The sequence below is a fragment of the Solea senegalensis genome, linkage group LG4, assembly GCF_019176455.1.
Source record: "Solea senegalensis isolate Sse05_10M linkage group LG4, IFAPA_SoseM_1, whole genome shotgun sequence".
NCBI classification, from domain to species: Eukaryota; Metazoa; Chordata; class Actinopteri; order Pleuronectiformes; family Soleidae; genus Solea; species Solea senegalensis.
This window is the reverse complement of record NC_058024.1, coordinates 5401775-5422058: the sequence shown is the minus strand read 5'-3', so window position 1 is coordinate 5422058 and position 20284 is coordinate 5401775. Positions and strand designations below refer to the sequence as shown.

The 20284-nt window shown below is 41.1% G+C and overlaps 1 protein-coding gene across 2 annotated transcripts; it reads left to right on the top strand.

The window, feature by feature from the left end:
* Positions 1 to 51: 51 nt before the first annotated feature.
* kiaa1328 (KIAA1328 ortholog) lies at positions 52 to 19695 on the top strand. Of its 2 annotated transcripts, none has more exons than XM_044023890.1 (12): positions 52 to 130; positions 1593 to 1628; positions 1749 to 2023; positions 2119 to 2219; positions 2908 to 3023; positions 8935 to 9059; positions 10719 to 11086; positions 11197 to 11415; positions 11629 to 11724; positions 11859 to 11923; positions 12185 to 12281; positions 19317 to 19695. In XM_044023890.1, the coding sequence occupies exons 1-12, from the start codon at positions 76 to 78 to the stop codon at positions 19543 to 19545; spliced, it is 1782 nt and encodes a 593-aa protein (XP_043879825.1). In that variant the 5' UTR covers positions 52 to 75; the 3' UTR covers positions 19546 to 19695. The 2 variants fall into 2 exon arrangements, with proteins under 2 accessions (XP_043879825.1, XP_043879826.1); XM_044023891.1 differs by having other exon boundaries at positions 1599 to 1628; positions 19317 to 19578.
* The last annotated feature ends 589 nt before the right edge of the window (positions 19696 to 20284 follow it).

The following is a 20284-nucleotide window of genomic DNA, read 5'->3' as shown; positions in this document are numbered from 1 at the left end:
TTGCAAGAGAAAGGCGGGGCTATGATTCCTTAGCAACGCGCTTGGCTCAGAGGGAGTGGTGGCGGTTGATTCAACATGGCGGCAGGGGCAGCAAGAAGTGGAAGTTCGGGTATATTTTGGATGAATGGCGGTATGTTTACTCTAACTACATTACATTAGCTCTCACTGTCAATGGTATATTTGTAAATATCTCACTAGCAGTGTCAGGGTGTCATAAATGCTATTTCTGTGCTGTGCTGCTGTTTCCCGAGGAAGTGAAAGCTAGTTAGCTACGCATAAATAAGTTAAAGTTGTGTTATTAACGTGACCTATTGTTGTAGTTGAGTCCAGTGCTTCACCCTGACAGATAGTTTTTCCCATAAAAGCGTGAGCAGTTTTTATTAACTGTAGCTCGACGTCTCAAAACTCAAATACCCTGTGAAATGCACTCAAATCAATGTTCTCTATTCTCAAAATAGATTCCTAACACCAAAACAATGTACACAGCTATTATATGCTCATGTCTTATAAAGTTTCCGATAAACACGGATGTGGTTATTTCAAAACACTACCAACTAGTAATTTCAGCAAATGCAAGTGCATTGAGAAACACTACAAATCAAATCAATGCTCAGATACAAAAAGGAATAGTATAGGAGTAGTACTGGTTAGTCACTAGAAGCCTTTTTCTAGGGGCCACAAGTATTCTTCCCATTTAATTTGTGCAATTTAAAAGTGCAATAAATACAATTATGCAGCTTGTGTTTAGACATTTGCATAAATATTAATGGTAATTAAGTGAGACCAGTGAAATTGTGCTCAGTGTAGTAGTGTTGTCATGCCGTTGATACGTCAACGTTTGTATAAAATGGGGAAAATAACTGACATTCAAACAAGAAGGTCTACATTAAACAAGGGGAATTTATCAATTGTGTGACATAGTAGCCAAAATATGCATTACACACAACAAACTATCTCTTGGCCTACAACGTTTGATACAGAACTCTCGGAATCCTATTTCTTTTTTTTCTACCTTCAGGGTGGGGTCTGGGATCCAGTAAATTGGGTATGCAGTTGAATCCTCCTGTTGGGGTGTTATGCTGAGCTCAGCCTGCCTAGAACTGCATGCCCATTACTGGAATGTGCAAGGCACACTACTGGGAGAACACAAGTGAATCAATCTTTGGATGAAATTAAATAATTGTGTGGCATTACATAGCAATCAATCGTATGGCAATTTATTTAGATATATTAATAATAAGAAGCATGATCAGTGTTTGAGTAGAGTACAGGAAATAAGAATTTGAGTTGAAATTGAGTCAGAGTTCTGGAATCGAGTACTACATCACTGCCTGTTTTTTTTTTTTTGCTGAAAACTGCAGAGTAAAATAATTTGTTATTGCTATTACTTGGCAATCCTGTTCGATTTCATAAATGTTGCTGATGTTAAACCTAACACTAAAGCCTTCTGTAGTAGAAAGCTGGGTGGCTTTTTGTTTTCTTAGTGTGCACAAATAATTAATTTGGGAATCACTGTGACAGTGTTTGATCAAATGTATTTCAAATTAACTAAACATCAGTATAAATGTCTTGACTTTTTACATTTTCATCAGTATCAGATGAGGAGCAGCCCTTGGTGTTTGTGCCTGGTGAGTCTTGGTGACATTGAATAATTTCTTAACATAGTGTGCACAGATTTTATGCAGATTATCATTATTATTATCATGTCAATAAATATTATTCTTCTGTTTTCCCTCAAACTGTGTCAGGAGTGGATGGAGAGGTGATTACTCAGACCTCAGTCAACCTGGCATCAGGCAGCACCAGTACATTCAGTAAAGGAGGCACCAAGATGCGAGGTACAGCCAGGCGTAGCTCCGGCTGCAAGAATGAGGCAACACTGAAGAAAGGAGGCAAAAAACAGGGCCACTTACAAAGTGATCACTCAGGGGTTTATACAAGGGAAAAAGTTTCAGTCAACAACCAAAGTGCTGCCGAGCGCAATCCTTCCCTGGCGTCTGATATGTTTCTACCCCCACCACAGGTAAACTACAAAGTTCTCTGTCCCCCACAATTGTAAGATAAAATGCATCCGTTTCTATTCTCTTAAACTGTATTTACTGAACATCCTTTGCACAGGTTATTTCTGAGACCAGTGCAATCAGGAGCCAAATCTGTTTGAAGGACCTCTGCTCCGAAGATAAGCGCCGAATTGCAAACCTCATTGAAGAGTTAGCCAGGTAGCTAGCAGTATCAGATACTCAACCAGCTAAAATACTTTTTTATTTAAGAAAATCAACATTCAATTGATTGGTTGTTGTAGCCCTTATGTTAATATGCAGGTTTGGAACAATTTCAAATGACATCTAATTGATATGATTTTTATTTTTATTGATTATTGATTTATTTTCTTTTTCTTTCATCATTTTCATCCTAATGGTTGCCATGCTACACGCTGTCGACCACTTATGGCGTATTTCCACCGGCTCTACTCGCCTCGCCACGATTAGGTTGCATCTCCACTACCAAAAAAGTACCTACTTAACGTGGGCGGAGTCATCACTGCACGGCTGAGTGAAACTGCGGTGACTTTGTTTTATACACGACACACACGAGCGACTAATGACTTTACACCAGAATTCTGTAGTTGTTGGAGATTAACCCACGTGTTTAGGATTGTTAAGAAGTTTTAAGGCACTCTGGCCAGCCAGTGGCTGGCAGTCTGGCCAGTCATCGCATAGTACCTACTCTGCAAGCTTTTGGACTCTCGCCTGAGCTGGTACTATAAATAGTACATGGTACCACGTACTATGTTAGTGGAAACGCTACTTAAACCGTGCCGTGGCGTTGCGAGGCGAGTAGAGCCGGTGGAAATGCGCCATTACTGTATCCATAAAGGCTGTTCTTTACTTGTTTCCTGGCCTCCAGAGTGAGTGAGGAGAAGGAGGTGTCAGTGCAGCGCCTGAAAGATGAACAGGGAAACTTTGAACGCAAGATCCAGCAGCTGGAGCAGCAGAACGTGGTCATAGCACAGGAGAGGGAGAGTATCCTTTCAAAAATAACCAAACAAACTAACAGAAACACACTACTGAATTACAGTTTCTACAGTGATTGCTGAGGTGATTTCCTGTATTTGTCACATCATCTTTTCAAGAAGAAATACTACATTCAAAGTGCTATGGCATATAGTAGTGGTTCAACATTCAGAATGAAAGAACACAGTTGTGTCAGTCTGCAGGGGTTAAAATGGATTTTTTGAGTAATTTGGTGAACTGATTACTACTTGGTACACTGCAGTGCCTGTACTACAATGGCTAATGTAAACTGTGGTCCACTGTTATTAGGAAATCAGTGGTCCCTTGACAATTGTTCGGCGTGTAATGGCGAAGTGTGGAAAATGATACTAGGATGATTTTCACGATGCTTGTGTTAATTAGATGAGGGAGTAAGATCATTAGATGCATGTAGTATTTCTTAAGGCAGTTTCCTAACCTACAGTTGAAAGTGACCAATATTCTTTGTTAATCCAATCCCCATTAGCTGCCACTAATGTCACAGCTACTCTTCTTGGGGGCCACACACATGCACAACATAGAGTAAAGCAACAACCTACGCTGTATAAAACATAAAAAGCATCAGCATGTATGCTTCTAAAATTTCAACCAAACCAAAAGAACAACAAAAAAAAACATACATACATACAATCTTTGGGTCCGATCAATCAGATTAAGACGTGGAATATTCATGCTGTACCAGGGGTATAAGTCACATTTTATGTTCGTCTACATGTAGTCATCAGATTATAATGTCCTCCCAGAGTTTTCACTGCAGTAGATTATGTTCTGTAACATGTATACAGGACTGGAATACTGGTATTGAATGTAAACATCATAATCTAAAAATCATTTTATTGGTGTCCATGTAAGTATAGTGAGTCTTTGACTGAAATCCATGTTTTACTCCCGTGCTTCAATGACTGTATGAACAATTCCTCAGGACGGTCTAGAGGGGGCAGTGTTGTCTTTGTTAAGGCCATAGGCGGAGAAGCTTCAATCTGATAGAAAAGGCAGGGTTGTGGAGGTGATGTATTTGAATGTTTTTGCTGCTGCAGCTGTCTCTTGCTAGTGCTTTTAACTTATCTACTGTTGTGTACAGAATCAATTTCATGGTCGAAGACATGGTCCAAACCATCTTAATCATCAGCCAAAATGACATTTGGTATCTCCTGGGAAGACTACAGCAGTGTACATGGTATCATGTGTTTTTTGTGTCCCTCTGTGAAGGATTGTTGGATGTTAACTGCAGAATATTTCTCAGCTCGTCCTTGCAAAATGAGATAAGGTGGATCACCAACTGAGTCTTAATTGTCTAGCATGAGATCAGTGCTGGAGTTATAGTGATAATAATGTTCTGCTCATTTCACCCTTAAACCCACCTACTGTCTTCTTTACAATTCTGCTCAGGTCAGAATACATCATGGCCAGCAGTCAATTTAGGTTAAAATAACAGCGAAATATGAAGAGTAATTGACCTGGCTGCTAAATTGCACGATTGGCAACGGCAGCGGGGAAAATTAGGAAGCCACAACTCAATTAAGGGCACTTTGGCTCGGAGACTTGGCATTTACACCAAACTTCCAAACTCCATTAAAAAGGTATTTGAAAGGGAAAAAAGTGTTGGGATCCAAACACCTCAGGGGGGAGGGGGATAGTGTAGTCTTTAAAGTGCATGCAAGAGTCATGAAAGCTCTTCTCAGGCAGAAGGGTTGCGCACTTCTCTGAAAGGTTAAGGAGACACCAAAGGCAAACACACCGAATGAGTCTTGTCAAAACTAATTCCATTACGCCTGGGCTTATCTTATCTAACCAAGCTGCAGAGTTGTCAGGAATATAAAGAATAAGACTATATACCTTAGCCTCAAGCCTTCTAGGATGAGAGGGGGAGAAAATCACCCTTGATATTTGGGTCGTTGAGCTGACATTTGGAACTGACTGGTGTACAGGAGTGAAAATCGAGTCGTATAAAGGAAGGGTAGCTTTTGCATTTAAAGGTATGTTGGCATGGGCAGAAGTCAGGGTAGCGACACAGTTGTGACACAGTGTCTGTTCCACTTGCTATGTTCACAACGAGTCACAACAGATGCTTCAGCTAATGCAGTTTTTTGAGTTGGAATAATTGGAAGAAATCCCAGAGTGACTGATAGATAGAGGACTAAAAAAGAATCCATCTAGACTTTTTCTACCACAAATAATATCTCAGTATTTTTATGCTATGTCCCGATATACTAGGTATATCGGGACATACAGCTGCACACGTGTTGTTGTCTCTCTGGGCTTTCTTTTGAGATGTTTGCGTATCTTTAAAGACAATACACTATAAATACACATTAAAATTAAACATCTACAGTTTATGATAAGTGTTACATGCTTAAAATAGAGTTATTACCTTTCATTTCAGATAATACCTGGTTTCTAGCGTTGTCTTTTTAATGTTAAATGAAGGGTATTGATATGGATAATGCAATTGCCTATAAATATGGTCAAATTTTGCTGTAACACAAATAATTAGGCTTAAAGTGACAGATATTAAGTGACTTTTTTTAAATATCACTTTGTCAGTTCATGTATTTTTTAATGTATATAGTATTTCATTTAAAATATTTGGTATATTTCACAAATGTATTTAGGATAATAAACCACGAAATGCCTAAACTAGGAAAAGATGATTCAGCATTGCCTAAAATGAAAATGACATTTAAACGTAAGCGTCGTGAGGGAACAACAGCAGAGCACTGCTACATCCCTCTGTGTACAACCTCTGCTAAATTCTCTTAGTGACTTCTGCAGACACCGACTGTAGAACATCTCTGCATCGTTGGCTGAACGCTTACCGGAAATAGTCGGGCTGGGTTATTGAAAACCAGGAAGAGGCCGCGCATATTAACCTAACCCCCCGTTTTTTGGGACTGTAGGAGGAACTCGGGAATACGTGGCAATATGTCATTGAAAAATGTTGTTGGTGGATTGCCAGAGTAAAATCATTTTCAGTCCAATTTTTGGGAGGATGACATTTACGGTACGGAATTTGATTCCATCAAGTGTACTTTTTGTCTTAAGCATACATCAGAATATTGGTTCTGGAGATTTCATTGCTTTTTTATTTTATTTTGGAAGATAAATCCCCTGATACTGCTCAAGTTGAAATCTGTGCGTGTGAAGTTTCTTACCTTATTCTTGGAATGATTAATGTGGTGTGAGATGTGTTCTGTGTGAGGTGTGCTCTATTTATTAGAAGCGTGAAAAACAAATTGAAGTGAATTTTTGTTTCTTTCCGTAAAAATCATACATTTGATCGACAAATCTGTATCTATGGGGACATTTTTGAAAATATAAAAACATATTGAGCTGCTGTCAGTCGTATCTAAAGTTAAACTTTGAAGATAATTGTCTTACTTTGACCATGTGCCTCAGGGTTGTTTCACAATATAAATCTGAACTGCTTAATTAAATCTAATCAAATCAAACGGAGGCTATCATGGGCTTAATTTGAAATAAATAATGCAAAATGGATTGAATCTGGAAAAACAAAGAAATTGAATCGAGTTGGTGTCGGCACACCTTTTACTGAGTTTTGTGGTGGTTTTTGGAATATGTCAACTCACAGCTGACGTATTTCATACCAATACAAAACCATTTGTGCAGATCTAGTGTCAAATCAAGTTGCATTTTAGTTATGGTCATCACAACGAAGATGGCTCAAAATGACTTTGAATATATTAACTTTTGGAATTCTTAAGCCATGTTCAATATAATTGTTTGCTGACACATTGAGTTATGTATTAGTTTATTTTATGACTTGAAATTGTGCGTCTCCTCCAGATTCATCGGGATTGAAGCAGTTATGTAAACTGTCTTCCTCTATTAATTCCCTGTCATTGCTTCCTTACACACACATTCATTCACATCAGTCTCCTTCCCCTGTTCCCCTCACACTCCTGCTTAGGCTCAATCTGTTTGGCACGGTGTGCTAAGACAGCCTTTAAAATATCCCCCCCTCCTGTGCAAATTTGTTCCACCTTGAAGTGGATTTCATTATTTCATTTGAGCCTCAGCCTGACAGGGAAGTGAATCATTTTGACAGGCCCCATCTGAAGCCTCTTCAACCCAAGCCCTTGATTCTGAGTATTTTTGGAGCAGAGGGGAGGAGTAACTCATTGTTGGCACTTTGCAGCTCCGATGTAAAGTAGGGTCTTGCAGAGTGCTTGGCCCCATTGGCTGACGTCCAAGGCTATGGAGCGAGCATGTTTAGTGTAATGACGAGCAGGGAGGTGGAATCTTATCAGTGTTCCTCCACTTGGTTCAGATTACCTAGTGTTTGCTGTTCACGGTCCTGTCAACACATTAACACACATTAATGTTATTTACGGTCTGAGGCCGCATTGATGCTGTCGTCCTCTTTTGACTATATATTTAATTTGTGCATTTTAGTTTGTTCCCTGCTCTTTTTTGTTTATATCAGCACACTGTGCGGTAATGTACATTTTGGTCTTGTGGAAAAAGTATTTTATCTGTATGAGAAATCGCGTGGAAATGGTGTTTTTATGCGAATCCGGCGCAGTATGAGCTGGTATGCAATTTGCGGCTCCACACAACTCTCTATCTTGATTGAGATGAGGTGTAGCTGTATAAACATATTCAGTAGCTCCTCTTCGAGACCCTTATTCGTGCTGCATAAATAGACCTCCCTGTGCTGGTTTACATGATGTGATGTCCTTGTGATGTCCTTAAGCTTTCCATATAGAACTACTTCCACGGACATTATCAGTGCAGCGGCAGGGGAGCCTTAGTTAGATGGAGGGTTCAATCAGAGTGTTTTCTCACATTCAGCCAGTGTTTATGAAAGCTGCTGCATTGCATCCGTCGGCTGTCTAGTCCTCAATTCAAAGCCGTCCCTTCTCTCTTCTTCTTCCCCCGTTTCATTTCCACAGCTTGATTGAAGTCTCCTAACAACCAAAGTGTTTTCTTATGGAGTGTTCTGCCAACTCTTCCTTCAATAAGACTCTACTTTGAACTTTGATTTTCTCTTTAAAATAGCTTTTTCTTTCCAAACGGATGCTGGGAAACTCATCAGCTTGGGGAGCAGGGCCACCACCATCATAAAAAGATATGGCCTGGAGGAACACACTTTATGGTCAGCTTGGGTGGGAGTGTGCATGTACTACTTGCTTTATTGTAGTGTTTTTGTGTGGGCTGCTGCTCAGTGCAGGTGGGGGGAAGTTGTGCTCACGCGTCTTGTTTTGTTAGTGTGTGTTCTACAAAGTTAGTTAGACTGAGGAGGATTATTGAATGTGTGTGTGTGTGTGTGTAGTCTCTCCACTCTCATGCTCATTATCTTTGTATGTGCTGGTGTGGTGCTGCCACTGTCATTAGTGGGCTCCTGAGGCGCAGCAGTAGTTCCGCTCCAGATTAGTTTTCTTGTGTCTGCCAGCTCTGGCTGGCAGATAGCCTGGCACGGCACTGTCCAGCTCAGCTCAGCACAGCTTGGCCCGACCCAGATGGTGAATGCTCTGTGCCACAACAACAACTTTGATTTTGCTGGCCTCTTCTTCTTCTATTTTCAACTTTGTTGTCCTCTCTACTTTTCTGGTCCAATTTGTAATTGGTTGCAGGAATAAGGCTTTAATTCACATTATAAAGTTAAGCCCACCATTGGTCTTTTGTACTATTTAAATTGCACAAGATTAATTTACTCATTTAGTCTCATTCCCTGTTAAGTCACACTGTGATTTCCCTTTTAGAAAAAATTTAAGTCTGACAGTTCTCATTTTTTCATATTGTATAATTATTTCCTGTTTTGTAAAAATATGTAAGCTGTCATTTGTTAAAGCCACACTTTCAATTATTTTATGTTTAATATTTTATGGCTTTGTTAGTTACTTAACTCTTGGTCATTCAGGCCTGCAGCAGCAGTACAGAGAGTGCCAGGAGCTGCTTGGACTTTACCAAAAATACCTTTCTCAGCAACAGTCGAAACTCAACGAGTCAATTGCCCAGCTCAGCCAGGTGCCAGCCCACAACAAGGTACTGTATGAGTGAGTGACACAATACGTCATAGGTTGTATTAAGTGCACATGCAAAATGTTTTCATCAGACAGTCGGGTGCAAAAACCTGCCAGCACATTGTTCCCTGGCTAAGCGTTGTAGAAATGCATAGCTTACATAACTATGCAAGTCTGCTTTAGTCGTGATTAGATCCGTCTTCAGTCAGTGTAATGAAAACTCAGGGTGAAGGTGACACTCTGAAAGTGAAGATGCCTTTCTGGCTTCAGCCTCTGTGAGAATAGGTGCCTTTGCCAACCCCATCGTGCCGCGGTGGCTCTGAGTAATGTGTGTTTCCCTGCTCTCTGACCCCCAGCAAATTAGTCACAGTCTCTTCGCCAGTCAACTATGAGATGGGCTTTCCTCCCTATGTTTATCTCATAATGCGGCTGACCGCGGCTTACCTGCCATATGCGCTCAGTTGAAAATGGCCCTCTTAAGCCTGCGGTCAGTGTCTGGTTCACAGTTTTGTGGGGTTGAATTGCGTTTATGCTGTTGTGAAGTCTGACTTTACCCTATAACGTGTCTCTATAAGCTGTGTAGTGAAAGCAGCACTTTAGCAGAGCAGCAGCAGCTTGAGCTCCAGATACGGGATGCAATTTTTGCTGGTATAGTTTTTCTGCAGGTCCTCTCTGCTCTCCATAGACCACTGCCTCAGACAAAGTTCTCGTGTCTTTAAGGAAAGCACTACTGCTACCTTTTACAAGCACTGAACTTAGTCGACTTCATTTGCAACAGCTAGGGCCGCAAAGACTAATCGACTCATGCTAAATTAATCGGCAAATATTTTGATAATCGACTAATCAGTTTGAGTGTTTATTTTTGAACAAAACAAGTTCTCTGATTTTTCAGTTACTTAAATGTGAATTCTGAATTTTGTTTCTTTGCTTTATACAACAAAGAAATCATTAATCATTAGAAAAACAAGACATTTTGAGGTTTAGGGAACACAGATTTGTCAGAATTTTCTGACACTTACTGGACCAAACATCGAAATGATTATCGAGAAAATAATCAATAGATTAATAAACGAATTGTTAGTTGTAGCCCTAGCAACAGCAACTGAGACGGTTTGCTGCTTCAACCACACAAAGAGAGAGTGAGAGCAGCATTGGCCGTAAGACTTGTATGCTGAATGTGTGGTGCTCACAGTGAATCGCTCAAATAACCCCCTCCCACGGTTATGATGTTAAACACAAAGTTGTTGAAAGTTTAGTGTAAATACAGACAAAGTGAGACCAGCTCAGTACTGTGAGTCATTCAGAATGAATGACTGCATTATGGTCCCAAGGCTGGATCATTACTGCATCCATCAGATGCAGTACTGTTGTGAATGTCACTTGTGTGCATTTGGCAGCACTGGAAGCCCAATGTGCAATCACTGAAGATTTAAAATGGAGGAAAATTGACTTGAAGCCTTGCTTCGATTCATAGTAAACCACATTAAGTGCAAGTGATGTGTAAACAGCTCTTGCAAGCACATGGGAAAAGCTTTTTACTGCACATGGCAGTAAAAAGAGGAAATTAGGTGACTTCTCACTCAGTACTGGTAACATTTTTGGTCAAAATACTTCATACATTTTTCAGAGGCTTCCTAAATAAGCCAAAATGCATTTGTTGTCCTCTTTGTTCCCGGTCCAGGTGCTCAGTCATGATGAGGCTCACAGCAGTACATCTACCACCAGAGCTAATGGCTCACTCTTTGATGGCTCCTACCTCTGCGTTGCTGCTAACCGAGCCCAACGGCCTCAAGTGCACAGAAATAAAGCAGCACAGACGTGGCACAACCCTGCCTCTCTTTCCTGTGCTTGTGAGATCAGTCCAAGTGATGGCCCCATCAAACAGCACAGGCTTCACAAAAAGGAGTACAGGGAATCACACTTGGAGTCATGCTACAGTTGTGAACCCTGCCAAAGCAGTTGCTACGGAACACAGCAACAGAGAAGTTGCAGTAGCTCTCGCCAAGTGAATGGCCAACTTGACACCCCGAAACCACATGATTCTGAAAGGTGCAGTAGCTCCGTGAAGTCATTTTCATTCCACAATAAAAAACTTTACAGCACTTTGACTCAAACTCTGCACTTTCATAAACAAAATGTCATACATCTTTTCCACACAGCCTTCAGAGTGGGATTGCTGTGGGCTCAGTGGCCAAAGAAGCTTTGACCAGTCCTCTGCTCGGTCAAGAGGACTGGGAGGAGAAGCGGCATCAGCTGCTGTTGCAAAAGATGCAGCTGGAGATGGAGCGAGAGAGGCTGCAGGCCCGGCTGGAGGAGCAGGAGGAGAGACTCAACAGACAGAATCAGCAGCTCCGCCAGTCACGTCTGGAATACAGCAGGTGGAATAGGAATGCCGAAGGGAAAAGAAATGTATTTGGATCATTATAGGATTATTATTATAAGTTCTAGTAATGGGTCATAAGATATGATAGTTACTTCTCACTCGCTTTCTCCTGTTTCCTTGTGTTTCTTTTCAGTGTTTGTTCTTATAGACTGATAGAACCTGGCCTTTTCAATTTTTTTTCTTTTACCCTCTTTCACATTTGTCTTAGGTTTCAAACAGCTACTCAAGCTGAGCTCAGCAGCTCAAAAACTAGGACTGGAGATGCACAGCTGGAGAAACCCCCCTGCCAAGATTTACCCTCCAGGTAAAGCAAGACGACAGAAAGATAGACTCTCAAACTGTTGGACACACACACACACACACTCACACACATCATGTGTGCACATACTTCAGTCACACATGAAAACCAACTTGATATGTCATGTCTGTGGTCTGCAGTGTGCCTGGAGAAGCAGAGGAACAACCTGTATCTGCTCCTTTAAACAAAAGTCTGCAGACATGTGGTGGGTTTTTTATCTTGTGTTCTCATTTTATCAGAAATATGTGGTTAATAGTCTAAACACACACAGAGAGCAGCGTCTCAGCTCAGAACATCCCGTCTGTTGAGGATTTCAATTTCTTTATTGTTTATTCTAGTACTTTCATATCCATGTAAAACTTTGTTAATGTGTATCAGGAGGGTAATCGTGCAAACCCTCTTGCCTGCATTGCGCTCAGATTTGCTGCCTTTGCTTCTAATAAAAACACGTGTCTTGTAATTTCAGAGGAGCCGTCAGAGCCGCATAGAAGGGACACGGCCACTTCTCCACCAAGCCAGAGTAAGCCCAAATCAGCATCTGTGACGAAGACCCCACAGGCCAGGTAACTTGTCATTTTTATTGTCTTTCAGCTATATCCATGCAATCTTTATTTAGTCTTGATCAACCCCCAACTTGTGTCCAAATAGCAGTACCCCACCCACGGCTGTGCCCGTGGTCAAGGAGAGCGGTGAGTGGAGTAGTGTTTTCTGGACATGAGTTGGGGCTTGATCGACTCTGGCTGGGGTGTATGATGTTGAAAGCCTCGAAACACCTGCATTGCATCTCCAATGCAGACCCTTGTTTAGCTTTTCCTCTGGTTGAGACATTTTTGAGAGGGGTAGCGAGAACCTTTTAGATTTTAGTAATGTGAGGCTTTTATGAGGGCAGCCCGTTGTTGAGCAGAAGGATATTGGGCTTGTTGTAACTGGAGGGTTTTTGGAAGGTACCCAATCCCCATTGCTAATTAGACACTCTAAATTGACCATCGAGAGGGAAAAGTGGTAAGAAAAACAAAAAACAAATAAATATTCTTCTTGCTGCGTTATTGAGTGGGTGGTACAACAGACCAAAACAAACCAAAACATGCCATAGCTTTGTTAGCAATTTAACATATTTCTACAACCTCAGATGTCACGTCACAGTTATTCTATACGACACATTTCTTACATGTACCTCTAAATGTTGCGTTGGGATGTTGCCGGTTTATCTGGGTTTTCAGTTGCTGCTGTGTTGGAGGCGAAATGATGGCATTTTTTAGTCTAGCTAACTTTCTGATCTGTGAGGAGCTAAATGAAGCTTTTTACTGGCCTAGCTATAGCGCTGTGGCCAGCCTGTCAGGAGACATGCTGCGTTCCATTAGTCGGCCTAGCAGGGACCGTGCAGCAGGTGTAATTGAACAGACTTTTGGATGCACACACACGGCCCTCCCTTCTCCCTCTGCCACAGTAATGAGACAGGAAAAAAAAGCAAAAGCGAGCGAGAGAGATGTTAAATGTGTGTTCGAGGGTGAGAGAATTGGATAAAGTGAGAAATGGGAAGTGGGGGAAGTTTGAACAGGTAGAGATGGATAGGAAATGGAAATGGTGAGAAAGACATAAGAAGGGAGAGCAGTTGTGAAGACAGGAATGTATCACTGAGGAGAAGCACTTTTATTTCTTTTTTCTTACTCCATTAACACAGAATGGTAATTAAACATGCCTGTCTCTGTGTGAGAACCTGTTGTAGCTGTGAAACTGTGAAAACAACAACAAAAAAAAAACAAAAAAACAGATGCCAAGAAGCAATTTCTAACTAAACAAACAAAAAAAAACTCCTGAAGTTGATGCATAATGTCAAATTTCTTTTTTTTTTTCTAAGTCGTTGTTGATAAGAGATTTGGGAACTGTTGTTGAGACAGCCTCCCCCTGTTCTTGAGAATAAATCTTCAAAACAGCTTAAAGTTTACAACTTATGATGAGTAACTCTTAAACAGAGCAGATGCCTATAAATTCCAGCTGGGGGCCTTGGGTATCAGTTCTTATTGCCATCCAAACCTCCAAAACACATTAAAACCATTTTTGTGGCATCTTTTCCACTGTATCTCAGGTAGTTGTAACCCACTGATAAGGTTTACACCAATCAGTCGCAACATTAAAACCGGCAACTGGTTTTACTCAGAAACATGCATTTCTAACTTGCACAGGATATTAAGCTATGAAAGTAACTTAAAAGATAAATAAATCACACGATTGGTGGTTCAGAATGGGCTCTTTAAAAAGGCCACAGATATTCACTAATAAGTCACAGATAATGGTAGGGGTGGGCAAGGTTTATTGTCCAAGATAATACCTTGGTTGTTGTTTTGAAGATGTGCAAATTGACATAAATCACACATTTGCTGAATGGTAAATGGCGCTTTTCTAGTCTTGATAACCACTCAAAGCTGCTTTACACTGCAGTTTTGCCATTCACTCACACTTTCATACAGCGCAGCTATGTGCAACGCATTTTTATCACTCATCTTTCATACCCATTCACACGCTGCTGTCACAGCCGTCAGGGGCAACGCGGGGTTAAGTGTCTTGCCCACAGACACATTGGCACGTAGACTAGCAGAGCCTGGAATGGAACCCACAAGCTTCAAGTTGAAAGACAACTCGCTCTACCACTGAGGTACCGTCGCCCCTGAAGCCCTCCTTGCTGCGGCAGTGATCAGTAACACATGACCTTTAGGTGGCCTAGTCCTTCCTGCCACACAGGTTAGCTGCACGGTGTTATGCTAATAGGGAGAAAATATGACAACTTTCTACGCTATCTTTGAATTTTTCTTGAATTCTAACGTTTTTGAAGGATATCGTGATTGCCAAAATCCCCAAAAATATTGAGAGATGAATTTTTTTGGCCATAATCTCCCTCCCCTAGCTACTAGTTTTAATGTTGGTGCTTATCGGAGTCTTTTTCTTATGCTGCGTTTCCATCATGGTACAGTATCGTTTGGAATGGTGAAGCCCTGAATCAGGCTTGTGTTTTGACTGAGAACAGTTCCTTCACTTGGTAGGCGGAGTGTTGGCTGTACCCCATGGCTATATTAGCGAGAGATGTTGTACTGGTGCGACACAGTGGACAACAGCATAACAATCAGCTGACTGTTGTGGATGGAGCCAGTCTAGCTCAACCTGGACCATACCATGCAAATTTCCCCTGGCTGCTCTGTATAGAAAGGTACCAAGGCAGAATTGTTCTCTTCTTTTTAATTTGTTTAGAAAAATAAGCTTCATGTTTTTACTTTCAGTCTCATCAAAAACGACATGTTATTTCCAATTAAAATAAACAGTGAAATCTGGAATCAACGGCGCACAAAAACTAACCAGGTGAACTAGACGAAATGAGTCACTGTCGGCCTGGGCATGTTAGCGGAACCCTTCATTTCACTTGGCAGCACCGTGAACCCCCACCTCCCCCACCCCCACGTGTCTTGTTTAATCTCACCCAATTCAATCTTGATATTGAAATTGCAAACCCGAAGCTGGGGTTAACATTTAGTGAACCTCCTTAATCCTTTCATGAATCCTGTGCTAGTTAGTAATGAGACAGTTCCAGTGCACCCTCCGCCCATCCCATCTCCAACCCTCCTGCCACTGCCCGCCTGCTATTGATTGGTTGGAGAAATTGACATGCGACATAGACGCAATGGCCATTATAGGTTTTTTATCTCACTGTTTGGGCAGCAAATGAAAGAGGGGCGCTGGGCCGAGACGGCTATCTTTAATGAAAGAGAGGAGCCAAATATGCTGTGAAAGTTATGAGTGGGAAGAAGGTGGTGGTTTATGTGGCCTTGCCGAGCGAGAAAATGAGAGGCACTGTTCTGGTGCACAGGGAGAAACCACTTAAAAAGTTTTGAAAGGCTGGATGTTTAACAATTGTTTGAGTAGTTGCGATATGTCTTCTGTTTTTTTAACATATATTATTTGACATCTGTCAAATTAAACTTTTTTTTCTTTACAGTTAGTGTTTCTTGGCAGTCTATGTACGGGGGGACAGAAGATTTAAGAACACTACTTGTTCCACAGATATTTTTTTTCTATGGCAGTGTAATCATAAATGTTACTTGAAATTGCTCCTAGGACGGCAACGATTATATTATTACTAAATTAATCATCAGCTATTTTGATTATCAATTAATCAGTTGTGGTGTTTTTTTTTAAATAATTAAAACAAGCTTTCTGATTTTTCAGCTTATTAAATGTGAGTATTTTTTTTACCCCATATAACAAATAAATTATTAAAACAGAATAATTTTGGTTCACTGATCAACATTCTCTGACATTTCATGGCCCAAACAAAGAATTTGACAAATCAAAAAAAAAAAGAGAAATTTATGGATTATGAAAATAATCGTTAGTTGTAGCCCTAATAGCTTCACCTAAATAAACATGTTTTCAACCACACTGTCCGAGCACCGATCAGCATTTTGTGTCTGCTCTGCACTTATGTATTTTAAATAAACTGATGACTTTATCAAATCAACTTTGCAAAAAAAAAAAAAAGTAAAATTCAGCCAATTAATTCAATAATAATTGGCCGATTATGATTATTAAAAGGTGGTAAAAATTGGACTGATTAATCAGCCTACCTCTATTTAAATGTACTGTAGCAACATCAGAATCTGCTGCTGTTGTTTATGGTTTTTCTTTATGCTTGTGGCCGTAAAAAGAGATTAATATCCAGCAGCAACTCACAACCTCTCCTCACAAAAACTGGAGCCAAGAAATTAAGTTTAAACTCCTCTGAAAAATCCATTGGCATTCTCTCTAGCCTTTGTGCAAGCCTCTGTGCCATGTCCCCCTCCACCATTCCTGCCCAAACTGTACCCCTACCCTCCGCCACTCCCCTTGTTATAGATTGTGACCGCCTGGTAAGTGATGCATTATTCATTACCAACATGTCGTTTGTTGATGGATGGCTGTTTGAGAGCCCTGTCCGTTAAATAAATCAACAAATAAAAATGCAAATTCTCACATTTGGAAAGAAGGAACCCAGCCAAAGTCCCTCCTCCACATTCTCTTTCTGCCCGTCTCTGTATCCTCAAAGCTGCACTCGCTCACTGTCTCTCTTACAGGCGGACGCATACACGCGCTCTCCCCCCTGCTCATGCTCTCTCTCTCTCTCTCTCTCTCTCTCTGTCTCTCTGTGTCTTTCTCCTTTGCATTTGACAGGCAGGAGACCAAATGAGGAAGACAGATTTACTTACTGGAGCTTCAGCCTCTCTCCTTTTCTCCCCCCATCACTTATCATTTCTCAGCTAACTTTCCCCTCATTCACTTTCTCTCCCTCACGCAGGAACATATGCATACATAATGTCATGTTGCTAAAGCGGAATATAGCATGTTAATGCCTTTCTTTGTGCTGCCTGCCCCGCACATCAATGTGTAAACATGACACATCAAGGTCTAACGCAAATGTGCCTGATTTTAAAGTTGCACTCGCGTGTCTTCTTGCCGACCGCCCGCACGCATATCAACAAGTACATGCCAACGATCTCCCTTCACCTGAGAGAGCCGGCGCGGAGCCGCGCCATGCAAATCAATGCAGCTTTAAACGAGCAGAGAATTATGTTAGCAACATCAGTGGAGCGTGCTTTAAAGAATTCATGTTTTGTATCTGGAATGGCCGTTGTCGACTGTGTATACACTGAATAATTTATCAAGCCAGCCAGACTGAGGGATTGAATCTCTATTAGCTTAATCTCCCCCGTTTTGGTTTATTTATTTCACTGCACATTCCCTCATTTCTATTCCAGGGGAGAAAGCACCAGGCTTGCTCCCCATGTTTTTTTCCCTCTTGCACCTGCAAGAAAGTGCTTTTCTGCCGGGATGCCCCAGTGGTTTTGACTTGTTAAGGCTGCTCGTTAGGGTTCAGTAGGTAGCAACAAAGATTTTGTTAACGTTTCAAAGAGATATATATATATTTTTTTTGTATATTGTCTGTGTTAACAAGTAAAAAGTGAATGACGACTGTTTGAGGAGAAGCATATCTGTTGGTAGCCACATGCCTTCACCTTCTCTGCTTAATCCTTATGGCCAGTAGTGTAACTGGTGCAGAAATGCTTATCTAATGTGACTTTCATGTGACAGCACAGTGGTCAGGTAGGGCTGTTGCAACAATCTCAAAAATGATGTCAGTCAGTCAGTCAGTCAGTCATCATCTAACCACTTCATCCTCCACCAGAGGGTCGCGGGGGGTGCTGTGCCAATCTCAGCTACCTCGGGCGATAGGCGGGGTACACCCTGGACAGTTCGCCAGTCCATCGCAGGGCCACACACAACTAGAGACAAACAACCATTCACTCTCACACTCACTCCTATGGTCAATTTAGAGTGTCCAATTCACCTAATCCCCACATTGCATGTTTTTGGACTGTGGGAGGAAGCCGGAGAACCCGGAGAGAACCCACGCACACACGGGGAGAACATGCAAACTCCATGCAGAAAGGCCCTTGTTCCAACCGGGGCTCGAACCCGGGTCTTCTTGCTGCAAGGCGAAAGTGCTAACCACTATACCACCGTGTGACCCCAAAAATGATCTACCTCGGTCAAAATAAGATCGCACATTAAGTCACGTTGTATTGAGACAGGAACGATGGCCTCTGCACCAGTGCTAAAAGAGCCGCGACTAAATATTTACTTCCTGGCGTTACATTGATGTTGGAAATCGGCACAGGTAGTGGCGTTATCCCCAAGTGCTCTGCATGAGAAGTCAGGAAGAAAATATGGACACAAGCGTGTCTTGGTCTAGCCATTGTTAGCATTACCAACTGACAACAGCGTAATTAAATTAAAAAGTACTATGTACTACAATCTCAGGTGCAACAAGGACTATTCATGTTAAAATGGCAGTGTTTGTTTGGTGGCAGCCGTCTTGAAATTGGTCAGGTTGCTCCTGAGTTTCAGAGTTGTAAATTGTCTTATACAAATTGGCAGACAGACTGGTGGAGCTGGAGATTAAACCTATAACCTTCCTGTTGAAAGATGACCCACTCTCCCACTGAGCCCTTTACACAATAAAACAGCATAAGAAACCTTATTTACACTGTTGTTGTTGTTTACATGACTCTACTCTAAAAAGTAGAGATGGACATGAGTGTTTGAGTATTTGATTGATGATAGAAAGTTGATCAGTTACTGTTGCCCTGACAAAACACATGTGTTTTTTTTGTTTATCAGTGATTGCATTTATAAAAGCCAGTCTTTCTACTCCAATGATTACTCAATCTGTGGTGCGTCTATTATCACAAGGTGGCAGCGAGCATACGTTGAACTCATCTTGAAGCTCAACATGCTGTAGAGCTCACAGGAGCAGTGGCGTGCACAGACATTTGGAAGGGCAAGGGCGAAAATGAAAAGGGCACCGACTGCCCTTTAATCATTGAAAATGGGTTAGAAAGTTTGTTGTGTCGGTGGTGTCCCATGTTTTTTAAAATCAAGTCAGATTTGAAACTCCTAACACAAGCTCCCATGTGCTGGAGTTTGAAATATTTTGACAAATCATACCATTAGTATTATTTTCACAAATTCTCATCCTTTACAAAACTAAAAAGTTTTTATTTGAACTTTTCCAGGTTGGACTTTTCTCTTGTTGAGTTACTGGATATCATTAGCCCCGTTCCTGCTGCGGAGTCAAATAAGTCGTCCAGTCATCGCACCAAATGGACGCGGCGTAGGCCGGCCCTCGTTACCCCCAAACCAGTGTCCAGAACCCTGCTTACCTCTGCAACGCCTCATCCTCAGAGTACCCAGCAGGACCTGGAGGAAAGCCGAATACTGGAGGATATTTTCTTTATTTGCTGACATTAACATTAAAAGCTGGAAGCAAAAATCCAGTCACTTTTTTTATCCGTTTGATTTTTTGAATTTTTTTTTGGAAATTGTGATTTTCTATTTGCATTCTAAATCAGAATGTTGTATTTTTTTTTTTTTTAATAAAAATAACTATTATTTATTCTGAATTGGTTTCTTATCCCTTACTGAGATAGATTGTTGCTGCTGTATGAAAAACACAACTATGGGATTGTCTTCAGTGCTTGACAACATAAAAATAATATAGTAATATAGCCTACATAACATGTAACCTCTGTTCCTACTGCATCAGTTTGGGAAATAAATATAAATGTAATAAAATAAGTTGCTTACAGTAATTATGACAAGACACAGGGCACTTTATTCTAGACTGTGCTTTATTATTGGGCTAAGCTGAGACGCATCATTCATTTAAAATTACAAAAAAAGAGTCCAGGGGACCAGAGAATGGTGCAGTCTGGAGAGTCGGGGGGCGGGATCCTAAAGCGCACTGTCCAATCAGAAGCTTAGCTCATCGGGACCCTGGCAAAGCTTAATAAGCAACATTCATTTCCCCACCCTCCATATGTGCTGAATTTGGGAAACAGATTTCCAGAATACTTTGAAAATCATATGAAGTAAAACGTGATTCTATAGCAACACGACTGAGCTTTTAGAAATGAAAACAAAACAGAACAGTGGCAGCAGCACTGAAAAGTAAAACAAAAAGAGTAGTAGCTCTTCTTTTCTT